Below are 16842 nucleotides of genomic sequence, written 5' to 3' on the forward strand. Positions count from 1 at the left end.
CGCACGTGTCGGAGCACTGCCGGGACTTCCTGCGCCGCATCTTCGTGGAGACCAAGCAGCGCCCGGCCGCCGAGGACCTCCTCCGACACATCTTCGTGCACTAGCCCCTCCCCTCGCCGGGAGGCCCCGCCCCCACCCCCCTTTGCCCCACCCCCCCACTGAGGAGATACCTGTCCCCTGGAGAGGAGGAAAGAAGAGGAAAAAAAGAAAAAAAAAAACTTTAAATGACCCAGAAATAATATAGTGGACATTGAGGGCTTCTCCTGTGACTGTAGTCCAAACAGCTATGGGGGGGAGATCTCAATGGTAAAACGTTTGCACCTTAATTTCACACTTGGGGTAGGTTCCCACAAAGACCAAAACACACAACTCTCAGCAGTTATCCCCCCCCCCCGCCCCCCCTTGTGTTTTTTTACATTGTGTGCGCCACGGTTGGTGGAGCAGATTATCAGTACTTACCGAGTCCAGCCGCGTTCTGGATTTGTGGGAGGTGAGAGAGGCGGGCCGGTGTAGTCCTGACCCGAAAACCAGAATGTATCCGTGAACCCAGTGGTCTGGGTTCCGAGCAAGCTGCTAAAAAAAAAAACAGGGTTGAGGTGAGTGCTTCATCTGTCACATAATGGCCTGAGGTACTACCATAGAATTAAGCTTTTCGCATATTAGCTTAAGGTACTACCATAGAATTAAGTTTTCACGTACCGGCGTAAGGTATTACCATAGCATTATGCTTTCACATACTAGCTTAAGGTACTTCCCTAAAATTAAGCTTTCACATACCGGCTTAAGGTACTACTTATAATTCTGCTTTCACATACTGGCCTAAGGCACTACCATAGAATTAAGCTTTGGCCTTCTGACCTAGGGTACTACCATAGAATTCAGTTTCAAATTCTGACCTAGGGTACTACCATAGAGCTCAACTCTCACATTCTGGCCTAAGGTAGTACCATAGAATTCAGCTTTCAAACACAGCCCTAAGGTACTGCCATAGAATGTCACTGGGTGAAAGGTAGAGCACCTCCATACAGTGATGCTTGCCTGTGCACTGTTTCTCCCTGCTGGTCTTTGCCTGGTACTGGCAGTGCTGTGTGCGGTTCTGCAGCTTTCGTTGGGGACTGAGAAGGAGCGTTTCGTTCGGCGCGTTAGCCGCAGCGTGGGGTGCGGAGGCTAGCGGAAGCTGGGCGTCTGTGGGCTGCCTGTAGGGGGGCGGGGGTGTGGGGGCTGGTGGCTCAGGCGTGTTGCTGTTGCCTTTCGTTTCCTTCGCGTACGTGCCTGCGTGTGACAGCAGGGGCCTTCACCTTTCCCCCACAAAGCACAGATCAAATTTCAGACCAGCCGACTTACCGTATTCACCGGGTGGTACTGGGTCAGTACCCCCAGGCTGTACTGGGTGGTACGGGGCCCGCACTGGGTCCAGACTGTCTCATGGGTCCTATTAGCTCTGTTGCTCCTGTGTCAGTACTTGGTCAGTACTTGATCACTGCTGGGTCATTACTTGATCAATGCTAGGTCAGTACGTGATCACTGCTGGGTCAGTGTTGGGTCAGTACTTGGTCACTGCTAGGTCAATGCTGGGTCAGTACTTGATCACTGCAGGGTCAGTGCTGGGTCAGTACTTGATCGCTGCTGGGTCAGTGCTGGGTCAGTACTTGATCACTGCTGGGTCAGTGCTGGGTCAGTACTTGATCACTGCTGGGTCAGTGCTGGGTCAGTACTTGATCACTGCTGGGTCAGTGCTGGGTTAATACTTGGTCAATGTGAGGTTTAGATTTAGTGGCTCTGGCCTCCTGCAGATAGGGTGTTGCTTGAGAAGTGTTTTAATGGGCTGGTGTGTGAAGTGCAGGTACGATGGCGTACTGATTCTGCAGTACGTATAATGCAGGCAGGTTCTTTAAGGGTCTCAGTGCAGACACAGTGGCGTATTGATTCTGCACTACGCATAATGCAGGCAGGTTCTTTAAGGGTCTCAGTGCAGACACAGTGGCGTATTGATTCTGCACTACGCATAATGCAGGCAGGTTCTTTAAGGGTCTCAGTTTCTCCCATAGGCCGAGTGCAGAGCAGAGAGAAACCCCTTTCCTGTGGTGTTTCTGTGCTCCTCTGTCTGCGCTTCTGCAGAATGAAACACTAAACCCTCTCTGCGTGCACACACGCGTCCTTAAATACACACACAGACACCTCTTTAAGTGCACTCTCACATGCGTGCACTCACTTTCACACACGCAGTATGTACAGGCGTAGGTACAGGCAGAAGTAGCAATGTGTAATCACATTTTGATAGACGTTGAAAGTTTCACGGTGGACGATTGCTCGCACAGCGGCCCTTACCGTAAACCCAGACCCATGTCCCCCCCTGCCCGATTCCCCCCAGCTCACATACTGTATGTAGTATGAACACGGCTGCGATACGGCGCCACGTGGACCAGGAAGTCGCCCAGCGTCTCTCCCCCTCTCACTCACTTCAGCAGTGCCAACGATCGTACTGTCGCAGTTATTATTATCGCCGTCGCTGTTGTCATTTGTCATTTTTTTATGATTGTGCAAAAAAATCATAACGACGAACTCCGCGCCGCGTTTCCCGCGTGGAGGCGGGTGGAGAAACGAAAAAAGTGCTAACCCGCACGCCCATCCTTTCTCCCATTGGAGAAGCCGCAGATTACTGGCCGGTGTAAATACTGCTCGGTGTGCGTGTGCGTGTGCGAGTGAGTGCGTGTGTGTGAGAGTGAGTGTGGAGGAGGGACGACGCTCAGCTCTGCCGAATCTCTGCGCTTCTTCGCCCCCTGTTTTTGCGTTCGGTTTCGGCGGGACGCGCCCCGTCTCCGTACCCTGCCACCCCCGGGGCGGCGCTCCCCGGGTCCTGACCCCGCGCGCTCGAGGCACTCCTCCCGAAAACGCCGCCGGAAAGCCCTCATTGGTGGGACCCGCCTCCCTCTCCTCTGGCGTCGGCGCCGCGTGCTTTCGGACCGGGACCCCGGCGTCGCCGAACCAAATCACACTTTTTTTTTTTTTGTAGCGCCGACGCGCGGAGGACGCGCCGCCCCGGCTTCGTGTCCCCCCCGTTCTCCTTCACAGGCGAAGCCAGAACCTGAGCTCCCCTGGTCTCTTAACGCTGTCCTTAACTGGCTCTGCGGGCTGGGATTGGAAGGTTGAAATCTGTTCCGGTGACACGCCGCGGTCAGGCTTTGCCGGGAAGCCGACGGGCAAAATTTAATTGTGTGTGTGTGTCGCCGCTGCCTTCGCAAGCCTCTTGGCGGACGCGGCGGTCACGCTCGCCTCTGATTCGCTGGCTGTCGGGAAGCGGATTACCTCTTAAAAGATCGGTACGGATTTGAGTAAAACTTGGTGAGAAAGTTGCTAAGTGCCAATTTTAAATAATCGAAGTGTAGTGAGAAAAATGCATGGACGGTTGCATTTTTTGTTCAAAGTAGGTATTGCTTCCTGGATATATTAAGTGCTTTATATCCTAACGACAGCGTAACGGTTTAAGAAATACAGTAATATGTGTGTCACCGGAGGCTAACTGAGGACAGTTTCCCTCAGAGGTGATTTCTTCGCTGAGCCAGTTGGGTTTCCATTAAGGATCAAGGCCCTCAGCTCTGCTCTTCGTGCCCTGTGAAGGTGCGATGCCAAACCCTTCCCTTGCCCGTAACGCACACCACACCCCTACACGCACAGATCTTGACGCCGCGGTTCAGGAAGGCCTGCGAGCGGTCCGACGTGCGGTTCGACAGAGAGAGGGGGAGCCCTGCCTCCCTGTTTCCAGCGGAATGCACCCAATGGCGGTTTTCCGGTGGGGCCTTGATGTTGAAACCTGCTCGTGTATTTCTTCACAGTCGAGTGTAGTTGTGTGTACAGATATTTTTTTCTATCGACGTTGACATTTTTGCACATTTTTTGAAGACTATGATTTGTACACTGATTTAATACTATTTACTGATGTATGCTGGGCATATGGAAGTGCGTGTACATGTGTGAGATGTGTGTGTGTGTGTGTGTGTGTGTGCACTTTACTGTTTGTGTAAGAAAACGTTTGGCTGTAATCCGCTTTGGTCAGGGTGCGCCGCGAGCTTGTTTTCCATGGCTGAGAGCAGTGCACTCTGGGAGCTCCGCTGCCGGAACTCACAGGAACGTTACGTCTCATCTTGACCTCCGGGTGGCGCTGGCTGACTGTAATTCTTGCTGGTGCCCAGCAGCCCTCTTGCCTTGTGTTTAACGGTAGGACTGGAGAGCGAGGAGAGGATGGAGCCAGTGTGAGTGTAGAGCTGGACAGGACTATGTCTCCCCCACCTCTGGGCAGGGTCCTCCTCCCGCTGTCCCCCAGTCTTACATCAGCAAAATAGGCTGCGGTCACTCGACTTGTGTCGCTCACTCAAGTGGGTACCTTTGAAGCCCACGGTACCCTGTCTGCTTTCACTGTGGGGTCCTGAATGCACTGTTGAATGTCTCTGCTGTAACTGTGACTGTGCGTGTTCTACATGCACATGCGTGTGTTTGTGTACATGAGTGTATGTGTGATTTGTGTGTGTACATGAGTGTGTGTATTTGTGAGTGAGTTTGTGCATGTTTGTGTGCGTGTGTGTGTATACATGAGTGTGTGTGTATGTACGTACATGAGTGTGTGTGTTTGTGTGGGTGTATGTACGTGTGTGTGTGTGTGTGTGTGTGTGTGTATACTTGAATGTGTGTGCGTGTGTGTGTGGGGTGTCCACCATACTGCCTGTTCCCTGGACACTGCGCCCTAACCCTAATGCGCATTCTGACTGTATGACTTTTATGTAAAAAAAGAAATTTGGGGGAAAAAAGATGTACAAATATACAAATTTAAGATCTAAATTTTTTTAAAGAAAACTAAACAACAATTAACTGGTACAGAACATATCCCACACCGCTGTTCTGTTTATCTATTGTAAAAGAAGCCATGTTTATATATTTGGTTTGTGACCAATAAGCCTGTTTATATCAAATCTGTATATCGGTGGTACGCATATTTTTTTTAATATATATACTTTATTTTTTGTTCTGTTTTTTAAGATGTAAGATTTTATGCATGAAGAGAGAGCGCTGTGAGGAAAAGACTGGACTCTTATTGTCTGCAACTGGTTAGCCCCAGCAACTGTAGTGCCCCTATCTCACCGTTTGGGAGAGGGGCTCCCCTAAAGTAGTGACAATACCTTTGTGTTACCACTAGATGGCAGAGATTTTTAAAAAAAGCACTAATAAGGGGATCCACCAAAGCAGTCACAGTCCCTGGGTAGTACCCGTTGTTGTTCATTAATAAAGACTCCCGATCCCTTTGTCGGTGAGAGGGTGGAGATAGACAGTCAGCTTTATTCTGGAGACTTGGAGAGTCCGAGACAGATGGCACTTTGCAGAGTGTTAATAATAATGATAATAATGATAATAAAAGATATTTATTTCAACTGCTGTGTTTTTAATATGTTACGGTGATATTGAAACAGTCACGGAGCACTTAAGAATGGTCGATGGCAAGGTCAGGTAAAAGAAATAGTCAGTCATTTTTTGTGAAATATTCTGGGTTATTTCTTTATATACATTTGGATAAACGTTTATAGCCATCACACAAATATTGCTAAAATGTATTACATTTTAATTTAACCCCTCCTAAAAATAATTGTCTTAATTCCCCCCTGGCATTCAGAAATGTACACAGACTTGACCATTAAATTTTTCTAGGTGTCTGATTCTGAATCTTACTGACATCTTTTTAATTATTTTTTAGCTTCGTACAATAAGCTAAAACGCAGAGTGAGGAACTGGGTTCCACTGCAGTGCTGAAAATGGTCAAAATGTTGGGGAACAACATTGGTGCAGAAATTCTTCATAACAGGAATGAAATGATGTGTTATCCCACTGTGGTTCAAATGGAGTGACTCTTATTGTTTAACTTTCATACCATGTTATATGGTGCTGGTTCCCAACCTGGGGTTCCCAACCTAAGATGCGGGGGGCGGGGGGGGGGGGGGGGGGAGATGGGATCATTTTGTGATTATTCCATCCTCAAATTGAAATTGCTGGCATTTTGCCATCTTTGACGCTTCCAACTTCTAACTTGTGGGAGCACCAATTGGTTATGATAAGGAAAAAAAATCTTGAATTTCACACTGATGCTTCTTTCAAACTTCAGTTTATGGTAGATTGAAATTTATAGACAAAAAAAACTGTTTAATATTGCATTACGTTTTCTAGAAGAGTCAGGAGGTAGCCTACTTTGATAACCATGGGCTGAAGGAACCTTTTAGTTCCTTGAAAAGTAGTTCCTGGGACTAAAAGTTCCGGGTACTTTTGGTGGAAACGCGGCTATAGTCAGACTCGCCGTTCTTATATACATCTCTGCGAGTTATTGTGGTCTCGTGTGGCGTACTGTGGATGATTACGGCATTGCAGCTGTCATTACATCTTTGACTATACAAATGCAGCAGCTTTAACCATAACATTAAAAAAGCTGTACTTTCGTTTTTGGAAAGGATTTGACGTGACAAAAAAATGGATGGGCGTATCCAAACAACTTTTTACCCAATTGGTTAAGAGAAGCGTTCGGAGCCTCGCAGCTGAATGCATTTCCACAGCCACTTTCTGCTGATGATGATATAGCTAGAATGTCTGCTGCCTCTGCGTTGAAACCGGCCTGGCGGCGTGCGCGATTCTGGGCACAGAAGGTGTACAGTACTTCGCCAAAGTTTGGAGCCAGCGACTTGCAAATGGCCCCCTCCAGTTCGGAGAAATTCAGAACCATTGACGACTTGCCTGGGCCAAGTCTAGCCACTACTGTCTACTGGCTTTTCGTGAAGGGTTACGCGGACAAGAGCCACGCAATGCAGGTAAAATATTTTATTCTTAAAAAAAAAAAAAAAAAAAAAAAAAAAATCAGTTTTCCTTGCAGTGTTAAAATGTAACAGAGGAAAAAAATAAGCGTGCGTATATTTTTGTTTATTTGTTTAGCACGTCAAAGACACAAAGACGTTTTGCAGAAAACGGGAAATCCCCATTTCCCCTCTCAAAAAAGGTTTTTAAAAGTCCCCTGGAAGAAATCTCTGGAAATCCCCGCAAGTGTGAGCGAGCCGAGCGAGTTAAGAATACATATTTAGCCTTATTCTGTGAAAGCAAATGAGCCTAAACACACCTTCCAACAGAAGACATAATTCTCACCTACATGACAGGGACGCACCTACTGAACAACTATAAAGGACAGAATTTTTTAAAATTATATTCCGTTTATGTTGCTTTTCAAGACTTCCTTACAGCTAAAATGTTTTGCCAAGAAATGCACCAAAATATGTTTTCCAAAGTAAAATCAGGCGAAGCAACATTATGCGTAGGCTACTGAATATTCATGTATTGTCTTTTCCGACAAGTGCAAAAAAATGAATCCTGCACGTTTAAAGTAATTAAAACGCCACGAAAAACACTTTTAGGCCGATACCACATAATGCTATTTAAACATGCAATTAGAAACAGTGCCAAATTAGCCTAGCCTGTTTTTTATGCAGGTAGTTTCAGGACTTGTTTTATCTGCAAGGAGCAACGTAACTTTCGGAGTTAAGGAGCTTTATTTGAGTCTTGGCGTAGTATTTCAAGGCGACCGCTCCTTAGTAGCCTATTGTTATAATAATTTAGTATTATTATAACGGTTGTGATCCTTGGATTATAGTTAAAGCCACTTTTGATGCGTATGGTTTCACGTAAACAGAAAGTACACTTTCTAGGAGAACGAAGCGTTGTTTGAGTAAGCTGTGAATGGAATGGAATGTACTGAATCTGACTAAAGGAGCAGCTCATCCAAATGCGACCTTGTCCCCAGGTAGAACACCGGCGACTGTATGGTTCGATTTGGCGTTCGCGATTCGGCCCTTTCGACATCGTGAATGTGGCGCATCCCGAGCTTATTGCTCAGGTTATCCGACAAGAGGGACGCTACCCAGTCCGGACAGATTTACCACACTGGAAGGAGTACCGCAACATGAGGGGACAAGCCTACGGACTTCACGTCGAGTGAGTGACTATAAATGTAGGCATCACATTTTTAACGAACTGTGTTAAATCAGAGCGACCTGCCCGACATCTTACGCAGTTGAACAAGGATGGCTGTATGGTTCTGGACTTCCTGCCTGCATCCGTTCGTAATTATTTAATTATCCCAATCATATTTATGATCCGACATTTTAGCAAATGTATTGATAGGCTCATGAGTAACCACAGGCAACTGCACATGTAAGCTTGGTTTACTCTGCTAGTAAGCAGGTGCTGGTGTGTACAGAATTTTCTAACGGAGCCAGAAAAACTAGCTCACACACACAGCCCTTCCAGGAATGACTCTGCCCACCCCTTATTTGTAGTAGCTCCTTTAAGTTGAATGAGGATACTATCAACAACAGGAGGATGATTTTAGCCTTAATTCTTCCTCTCAGTAAGCCTGTGCTTCATAGTCAAATGCAGCTTGTTTGTGTAAAGTGTAACAAAAAGCTCCAGTGTCATGTTATACAATCTGAGAAATAATGGTACAGTGGAGGTACGGTTTTGTTCTTTAGGGAACACATTTCCAAAATATACCTTGAAAGTACAATAATGCTCAGTTTGGGTACTAATAAGTACCTTTACAAGTAAAGAAGGTAGAAATGAATTGTGTATTTCTGGCTTGGGGTACAGGTTTTTGTACCTATAGGGTACCACACCAGTGGCGTAGTGCACATCTGAGGGCGTAGTGCTTTTCCTGTGAGTCGCTGTTGCCTAACTTTACCCTCCCCCCCCCCCCAGTACAGGCCCAGAGTGGTACCGTATCCGTAGCGCCCTGAACCCTAAGATGCTGAAGCTGCAGGAGGTGTCCGCGTTTGCGCCTGTGATCCACCAGGTGGTGACGGACCTGCTGCGTCGCCTGGAGACCCTGCGGCTGCGGAGCCTGGACCAGGCCACCGTCCGCGACCTCGCAGGAGAGCTCTACAAGTTCGGGTTCGAAGGTCAGTTCCCTTAGGGTCGGCCCCAGCAACAACCCGGGCTACTGCTGCGCTGTGTGCTAATCTGTCCAGGACAGAGCAGGACAGCCAGAGCCCCACTTCCCTCTCCCTCCCCCCGCCCCCGCCCCCGCCCCCCCCTCCCAAAACCAAAACCAAAACCAAAGCCTGGCGCCTTGTATCAGATCTCCATAGGGAAAACAATAAGCTTTATTTATTTAAACATTAGAAAAAATTTTCCGTCAGTTTTTGGTTTACAGTATACAAACAACAAATATACATTGATTAACAGACTACACATAAATACAACGCCGAGCAAATGGTGTAGCGTACGTGCTCCTGCAACACGACCCGCTGCTTTCCCGATAGCATTAGCGTGAAGCCGCACGTCCTGCGGCGAGGAGCGACTTTCTCGGGCGATGACATCGCCTCCATCCATTTCCAACGAGAGCTGATTCTTCGCGTCCACGAGGCATGTTGGGATAGAGCTGACGACGCGAGAAAAGTCTGTGAAGCGACCGGAAGTGACGGGGAACGTGCCGCGATAACCAATCGGATGAATGATCTGACGTGTACATCGTCCCCCGTTTCAAAATTTATCAGGACCATAAGCAACCGATTGTGGGGGGGGGGGAGGGGGGGCGGGGCGAGCGATGCCAGGAGACCCGGTTGGTGGATGTGTGGCCTCACCCCTTAGTTTGATGTGGAGCAGCGGTTGGACCGTCCCTACGCTCCTCTATTTCTGGCCGGGTGTCCAGTGTCCTCCTTCCTTGTGCTCGCAGGCATTTCCTCCATCTTGTTTGAGACCCGGCTGGGCTGCCTGGAGGACCAGATACCGGCCGACACGCAGCGCTTCATCGCGGCGGTGGGCGCCATGCTCACCCTGTCGGAGACCGTCCTCTTCTTCCCCCGCTGGACCCGCCGCGTCCTGCCGTTCTGGGCCAACTTCGTCCAGGCCTGGGACGACCTCTACAGCGTGGGTACGGCTCGCGTCCCCCCACTGTACCTAGCTAGGATAATTTGATTATGTTAGTATATCTGGCAGGATTGCTTTTGTATGATTAGGTGTGATTCCAGTGCTAGTTTGTACTTGGTAGGATTCTTGCTTGCTGAACAAGCTTACTCTACAGGGTTGGAGTCCTGATCGATGTGGTCACTTCTGGCACTATGATCCTTACTTCACTCTAGTGTTTCTTTTGCACCTCTATATCATGAACCTATGCACTTGTACGTCGCTCTGGATAAGAGCGTCTGCTAAATGCCTGTAATGTAATGTAATGTAATGGGGCGCGGGGCAAGCGGGTGGGGTCACCGTGGTGTGATGGGAAGGGCTGGGGGGTACATTACATTTCAGATCTAACAATTGATGGAATGAATTAAAACTCAGATTGCAGGTTGAAAATGTCAATTTTTTGGTCATTTATAAATGATAAACTGAATTTTAGTGCATTACCTGAACTCACTGAATTGACATGATGAAATTGTCCCCAAACCTGTTATTGTTACTCTCTATCAGTCAGACAAATCAAAGTCAAAGTGCTGCGTTTGTAGTCATGTGTAGAGATTCTTAACTCAACAGACACAATAAAACACCCTGACTGGTTCAGATTCCTTCCATGAAAAGCATGTCATAGGTAAATGATTTTGAGCCAGGTCTTTAGTGTAACCTAGGTCATCTGGCACTGTACAGTATGTGTGGCTGAGGATAGACAAATGAAAGAAAAGAAGAATAGGAAGAAAATAAAGATTATGAGGGAATCCAAAGCCTTCTATATTATTAGCAGGTTAGCTGGAGTATAATACGAATGCTGTATTGTCTAATCATAACTGGTTTCTAATTAGATCAACTGATTAACTGTGTGTGTTTATGGCTGTGCTTGTGCTTTTGTTTGTTTGTGTGTCTTTCTGCCTGGATTTGTCTTTGTGTGTGTGTATGTCTGCATGTGTGCCTGTGTGCCTGTGTAAGCTTGTGTGTTTGTTTGTGTGTGTATGTGTATGTGTGTGCAGCTCAGCGTCTGATTGACAGGAAGGTTGAGGAGATCGCTGAGAAGGTGATGAAGGGGGAACAGGTGGAGGGTATGTACCTGACATACCTGCTATCCAGTAGCAAGCTGTCCATGGGGGAGCTGTACATAAGCATCACAGAGCTACTGCTTGGAGGAGTTGACACGGTGAGCAGCACCTGCTTGGCTAATGTTAGCCTGTGTGGTTATACTGGCTGCTTATCTGGAATGGCCTCGCTAACGTTAGCCTGTGTGGTTATACTGGCTGCTTATCTGGAATGGCCTTGCTGACGTTAGACTGTGTTGTTGTCCTGAAAGCCAAACCTACCATTCTTCTGTCTCACTGTCTTAGAGCTTGAATGGTTTCTCGGACCAGGAAACCAAGGCCTTTAGCATGACAAGATTTGTTTAGGCTTTGTTCTCTTCTGTGTAATGTTTTTATTGGCCTCACCAGGACAACATATGTTCAAGGCATTAATAATGCATAATTCAGGACAACACTTTTGTAAAATTCAATACAACACTATACAACAGCCCACATTTTTGGCATTTAATTATGATGAGAGCAGCAGATCACAGGTATGACCAGTTCAAGTTCAAAAACAAAAAAAAAAAAAAAAAACAAGAGAAGAGGGTTGTGTTGAAGTTAAAAGAGACTCAGTATGTGAGGTTGAACTGAATTCAGTTGAACTTCAGTGAGTTTATTTTATTTGATATTACATTACCGGCATTTGGCAGACGCTCTTATCCAGAGCGAACGTACAACAAATTGTATAATCAAAACCAGGAACAAGTGTGTTGAAAACCCTAGAGGGAAGTACAGTTCCAAGTGCAGGGAACGACCGCGTAGTTTAACTTGGGCCCTGTAGGTTAATCTGATTAACCCAACAAAAACAGCAACAAAGCAGTCTATGCAAATAAAACAAGCAGTAGTTGAGTAGGCACAAGTGTAATAACTAAGTCAACTAAGATAAACAGCTTACCTAGCTACACCCCTAAGATTACATAGTCAATTAGAGACTACAGGGAGGTAGGGAGGGATAGGGAGAGGTGCAGCCTGAAGAGGTGAGTCTTCAGTCGTCGTTTGAAGGCTGTCAGGGTCTCAGCTGTTCTGGCCTCCACGGGAAGGTCATTCCACCATTGTGGAGCCAAAGCAGACAGGAGATATGTTCTTGCTGAAGCAGCACACCGAAACATTTGATTATTTATGCTCCACTTTAAAAACAGAGCATGCGAGTACAGATGGGTGCGGTTCAGCTGTGAATGTGCTATGAATGAGGTGACTTAGGTGCATTAACTGTCTTAACGACTACTTGTATTTTTTCCATAGACTGCGTTGTTGCCGTTCTCGTTGTTTAGTGTTGATCAGTTTAACCTTCAGGGTCCAAGTTGAACTATGCGGTTGTTCCCTGCACTTGGACCGGTACTTCTCTCTAGGGGTTTCGTCATACTTGTTCCTGGTTATGGTTATACACTTTGTTGTACGTCGCTCTGGATAAGAGCGTCTGCCAAATGCCTGTAATGTAATGTAATGTGATGAATGTAGTGAAATGTAAGAGAGCCGGTCAGAGATGTCAAAGGCGCTGTTTTTCCACCGTTGGTGCCACGCTGGAAAATTTGATATCTATCTATGCTGAGAGAAACCAGCTCTGCAGCATTCCGTATTCGTTTGTTTGCTTTTTTGTTTATATTCCGTATTGCCGCTGGTGACATGAGGCTGAGGTAATGCTCGACGAAATGGGATTTACACAAGGCGTATGTCGCAAAAGGGGTATTACCAAGAGATCGCAGCCCCGCTCAAAATATGAGCAAAACGTACAAATAACTGGCACTTTAAGACACTGCAGTATATTAAAAAACATATATGCTGCTGCGATAACTTCTCAGTATATTTTCATCGTAATTCCCTCTATATTTTCAGTAGTGTATTGCGGTGTGCTCTGTTTCTGTGAGAAGGAGGAAAGAACCCTGGGTGAACTAAGCGCACGGCTCCTTCTTTAGACATCCAACACCCTTTCCTGGACTCTGTACCACCTGTCCCGGGATGAGCTTGCCCAGGAGCGGCTGTACCGGGAGGTCACCTCCGTGTGCCCGGGGAAACAGCAGCCCACCACGGAGCACCTGAACAGGATGCCGTACCTGAAGGCTGTCATCAAGGAGATACTCAGGTAAGCCTAGTTGCTGGAGGGCGAGATTTAAAGAATCTGATGCTTTGTGTATTCATGATCTGTATTACGGTTCTAGGTTAGCGCACTACCTGATATTTACTGCTAGTCTTTGCTAATATAAGTCAGGTGGATGCACCTTTGTTATCTGTCATGTTAATTTACCGCTTTCTTGATAATGAGCGTAATGCGGTGTGCATACAATAGAGCTGTAGTGGGCTGTTAAGTAATGATGCGTTTTGACAGATCATTATACAGTTCCGTTGCTTTGCCCAATCAACATGTTTTGCACTCCAGGGCAGAGCGCGATGATTTTAATCGCATGCCAACATCTTGTTCTTTCATTTTCGCCCTGCTCTGTCTTGCCCAAAAATGCCAGAGGCATTTCTCCACGGAGACTGCTCGGTAGTCGGGTCATTTCCGGCATAATTTGGAACCGAGCTGTTAGCTACGCGGCCCCTCCTTGCTTCCAAGACCTGAATTGGCTGCTGATTGCAAGGTGACCACAAAAAAAAAACCTGCAGGCGCTGCAGCACTCGAAGACTGGCTCCCCGGAGCAAGCCAAAACACATCGGTTTGTGGTGCTTGTGCTGGATCTGATGTGGGAAACGAATCAGCAGCAGACACAATGCACAGCCTTTAGCAGCTCTGTCTAATTCTGGATCCATGTTTGCTTTTCCTCTGTGGCTCTTTTTCCCTTAGCATGTCTAAAAAAAGCAACAAGATGTTGCCATGAAGCCGAATTTTGAGGTTTTATTGCAAATAGTTGTACGGAGTCCGCTTTTCATACCGTACCATAGTGTAATGATTTGCTTGTGGTTTGAAATCAGTAATTGTCAAGGGTAGCAAAACACAGAATTTTATTAGCATACACAGCTAAAACTAAACAGCTATTGACAAAGATAATTATACACGCAGTACATGCTTTTATCAGACCCCATGCCCCTCTCTCCTCTTGTGTGTTCTGTGTCTGTCTCTCATGCTCGACTGTACTGTTTGTCTGTGTTCCTCTTGACCGTAAGGTCTGTCTCTGTGTTCCTGAACCCTGCATGGTGTATCCGTGTCTCTGGACTGTGGAGGCTTTTTGTGTCTCTGCAGGTTGTACCCGGTCGTTCCTGGGAATGGACGCCTCACAGTGGACAATGAGGTCATTGTGGACAATTACTGGTTCCCGAAGAAGGTACGTTTCGTTTTTACAAATCCCATTTCTGTTTCTTAAATTTTATTTTCTGTTTAATTTCACTCTTTCCTGGGTTTGACCAGAATAATAACGTGTGCGATTTTTCATTCGTTTTATGCTGTGATTATGATCATAATTGTGTACGCTACTTGTGTAACCGTAACTGATTAAAACTGTAATTGTATGGTTATTTGAAATGACAGTTGCCCTTTCATAATTGCGGGTTGCTGACCCTAGATGTGCTTTCTGTTCTCTCACTCTCTCTCTCTCTCTATCTGTCTACCTGTGCAGACACAGTTTCACCTGTGCCACTATGCTACGAGCCGTGACGATGCAGAGTTTCCGGAACCCGACCGCTTTTTCCCTGAGCGCTGGTTGAGGGGGAGCCCCACCAGGTCCCAGCACCACCCCTACAGCTCCATCCCGTTTGGGGTGGGGGTCCGTGCCTGTGTGGGCAAGAGGGTGGCCGAGCTGGAGATGTACTTTGCCCTGTCTCGAGTGAGTGTGAGGGGCAGGGGTGGGGTGTAATTGGGACTTTATGTTTTCAGAGTTGGCGGCAATGAGATCCAAAGTGTTGGATACCCAAAATCTGAACGCCTGCTTGCATTTGATTGGTTGGTTGCAGCTGAATCTTAGACTGGATGTGGCCTCCAAGAGGAGTGCCTGATCAATTCTGTGAATTGTACAAGTTCACTATTTTGCATCTACTCTCAGGCTTCCCTGTGCTTACGCACCTCACGCCCTGTTCTCTCTGTCTGTGTGACCCCTCCCCTCCACCTGTCCCCCACCCTGCCACCCCCTACCAAGCTGATACAGGCCTACCAGATCCGGCCAGAGGACAACCCTGTTACCGTGGAGCCCAAGACTCGGACCCTCCTGATCCCCGCTGGACCAATCAACCTCCGCTTCCTCCCCCGAGCCTGAGGGGGGCTCCAGTGTGGCGGGAAAGCTACCGGCTCTGGAGCCTGGTGGAACCAGAGATGATATAAATAGACAATATAAGTATGCGAGGAGACCTGTTGGTCAGTCTTGTTTCCCTGTGCACTAGAATCCTTAATAGGGAGTGTTTCACTATTCTTCACTGGAAAACCAGTAGCTTTCACGTGTTTGTATGAAGATGATTTGTAAATGGTTGTGAGCCGAATGTCTGCGGCAGCTAGTGACCATTCACGAGTGTTGTGTCCCCTTATCTCACCTGCACTACAGATGGTCTGAGTCTTCAGATGATCTGTGTTGGGGGACCTGGAAATATTTATAGCGAGGTCAGAAACAGTGCTTTTGAACTTTCGAGCTTTCCTGATCCTTGTGGTAAAGTCTGAAACAAAGAGGTTCGCTTTTATATGTCTTGTTGTATGCCATAGGTTTTGAATTTTTAATTGGCATGGTTAATGTGTGAAGGTTTTAGGGGAGGTGTGTTCGCAGTGAAGTACAGAATAGAGACCGCTTGATGCATGCAGTTGGACAGATGTAGTATTGTCCCATGTATTTTCAAGCCTGAAAACCAAACCTGTAATATTTTATAGAATTAACATTTTTGTAAAAGTTTTTGTATCTCAGAATATTAACATTTGTATTAACAATATTAATAAAACCAATTACACAGGAGAGAAAAATAATCCTGCAGCTCACATCCGGCTGAATTTTGTTTCACCCTCGCTGTGTTTTTTTTTTTTTTTAAGAACGTGAGGTTTTCCGTACTTTACCCCAGAATCTTCAGGTGCTCTGTTTAAGTGGTTTAATGATCACGTTTTAACCAGCTTATCAAATGTGCCTGATAACATCAATGAGTTCATAGAGTCCTGATGGCTAAAATAACCAACATTATACTCTTTTCTCGCTGTAGAGCTGGAACCAGGCTGGCTCATTATACCCCTTTCCCACTGTAGAGCAGGAACCAGGCTGGCTCATTATAGCCCTTTCCCACTTTAGAGCAGGAACCAGGCTGGCTCATTATAGCCCTTTCCCACTGTAGAGCTGGAACCAGGCTGGCTCATTAGACCCCTTTCCCACTGTAGAGCAGGAACCAGGCTGGCTCATTATAGCCCATTCCCACTGTAGAGCTGGAACCAGGCTGGCTCATTATAGCCCTTTCCCACTGTAGAGCTGGAACCAGGCTGGCTCATTATAGCCCTTTCCCACTGTAGAGCTGAACCAGGCTGGCTCATTATAGCCCTTTCCCACTGTAGAACTGGAGCCAGGCTGGCTCATTATAGCCCTTTCCCACTGTAGAGCTGAACCAGGCTGGCTCACTACAGCCCTTTCCCACTGTAGAGCTGAACCATACTGGCTCATTATAGCTCTTTCCCACTGTTGAGCTGAACCAGGCTGATTCATTATAGCCCTTTCCCACTGTAGAGCTGGAACCAGGCTGGCTCACTATACCCCTTTCCCACTGTAGAGCTGAACCAGTCTGGCTCATTATAGCTCTTTCCCACTGTAGAGCTGGAACCAGGCTGGCTCACTATACCCCTTTCCCACTGTAGAGCTGAACCAGTCTGGCTCATTATAGCTCTTTCCCACTGTAGAGC

The 16842-nt window shown here is 46.9% G+C and overlaps 2 protein-coding genes and 1 long non-coding RNA gene across 3 annotated transcripts in view; all 3 read left to right on the forward strand.

Annotated features, from left to right (window-relative positions):
* The window catches only part of map3k2 (mitogen-activated protein kinase kinase kinase 2), a 16544-nt gene extending 16391 nt beyond the window's left edge, over positions 1–153 (forward strand). Inside the window, exon 17 of the mRNA XM_035393378.1 lies at positions 1–153. This exon is cut by the window's left edge and continues 116 nt beyond it. Coding sequence (XP_035249269.1) covers positions 1–104 — 104 coding nt within the window. The 3' untranslated portion in view covers positions 105–153.
* An 855-nt stretch (positions 154–1008) lies between these two features.
* LOC118214018 lies at positions 1009–5420 on the forward strand. The gene is made up of 2 exons (XR_004762565.1): positions 1009–1952; positions 2019–5420. It is a non-coding gene; the product is annotated as an uncharacterized LOC118214018 (long non-coding RNA).
* A 949-nt stretch (positions 5421–6369) lies between these two features.
* si:ch211-113j14.1 (sterol 26-hydroxylase, mitochondrial) lies at positions 6370–15930 on the forward strand. Its single transcript, XM_035393379.1, has 9 exons — positions 6370–6839; positions 7820–8010; positions 8773–8972; positions 9749–9946; positions 10974–11137; positions 12971–13137; positions 14233–14314; positions 14606–14812; positions 15122–15930. Exons 1-9 carry the CDS (start codon positions 6618–6620, stop codon positions 15236–15238), a joined length of 1548 nt encoding a protein of 515 aa, XP_035249270.1. The 5' UTR covers positions 6370–6617; the 3' UTR covers positions 15239–15930.
* Positions 15931–16842: the final 912 nt, after the last annotated feature.

This window comes from Anguilla anguilla, chromosome 15 (genome assembly GCF_013347855.1).
Source record: "Anguilla anguilla isolate fAngAng1 chromosome 15, fAngAng1.pri, whole genome shotgun sequence".
In the NCBI taxonomy this organism is placed as follows: domain Eukaryota; kingdom Metazoa; phylum Chordata; class Actinopteri; order Anguilliformes; family Anguillidae; genus Anguilla; species Anguilla anguilla.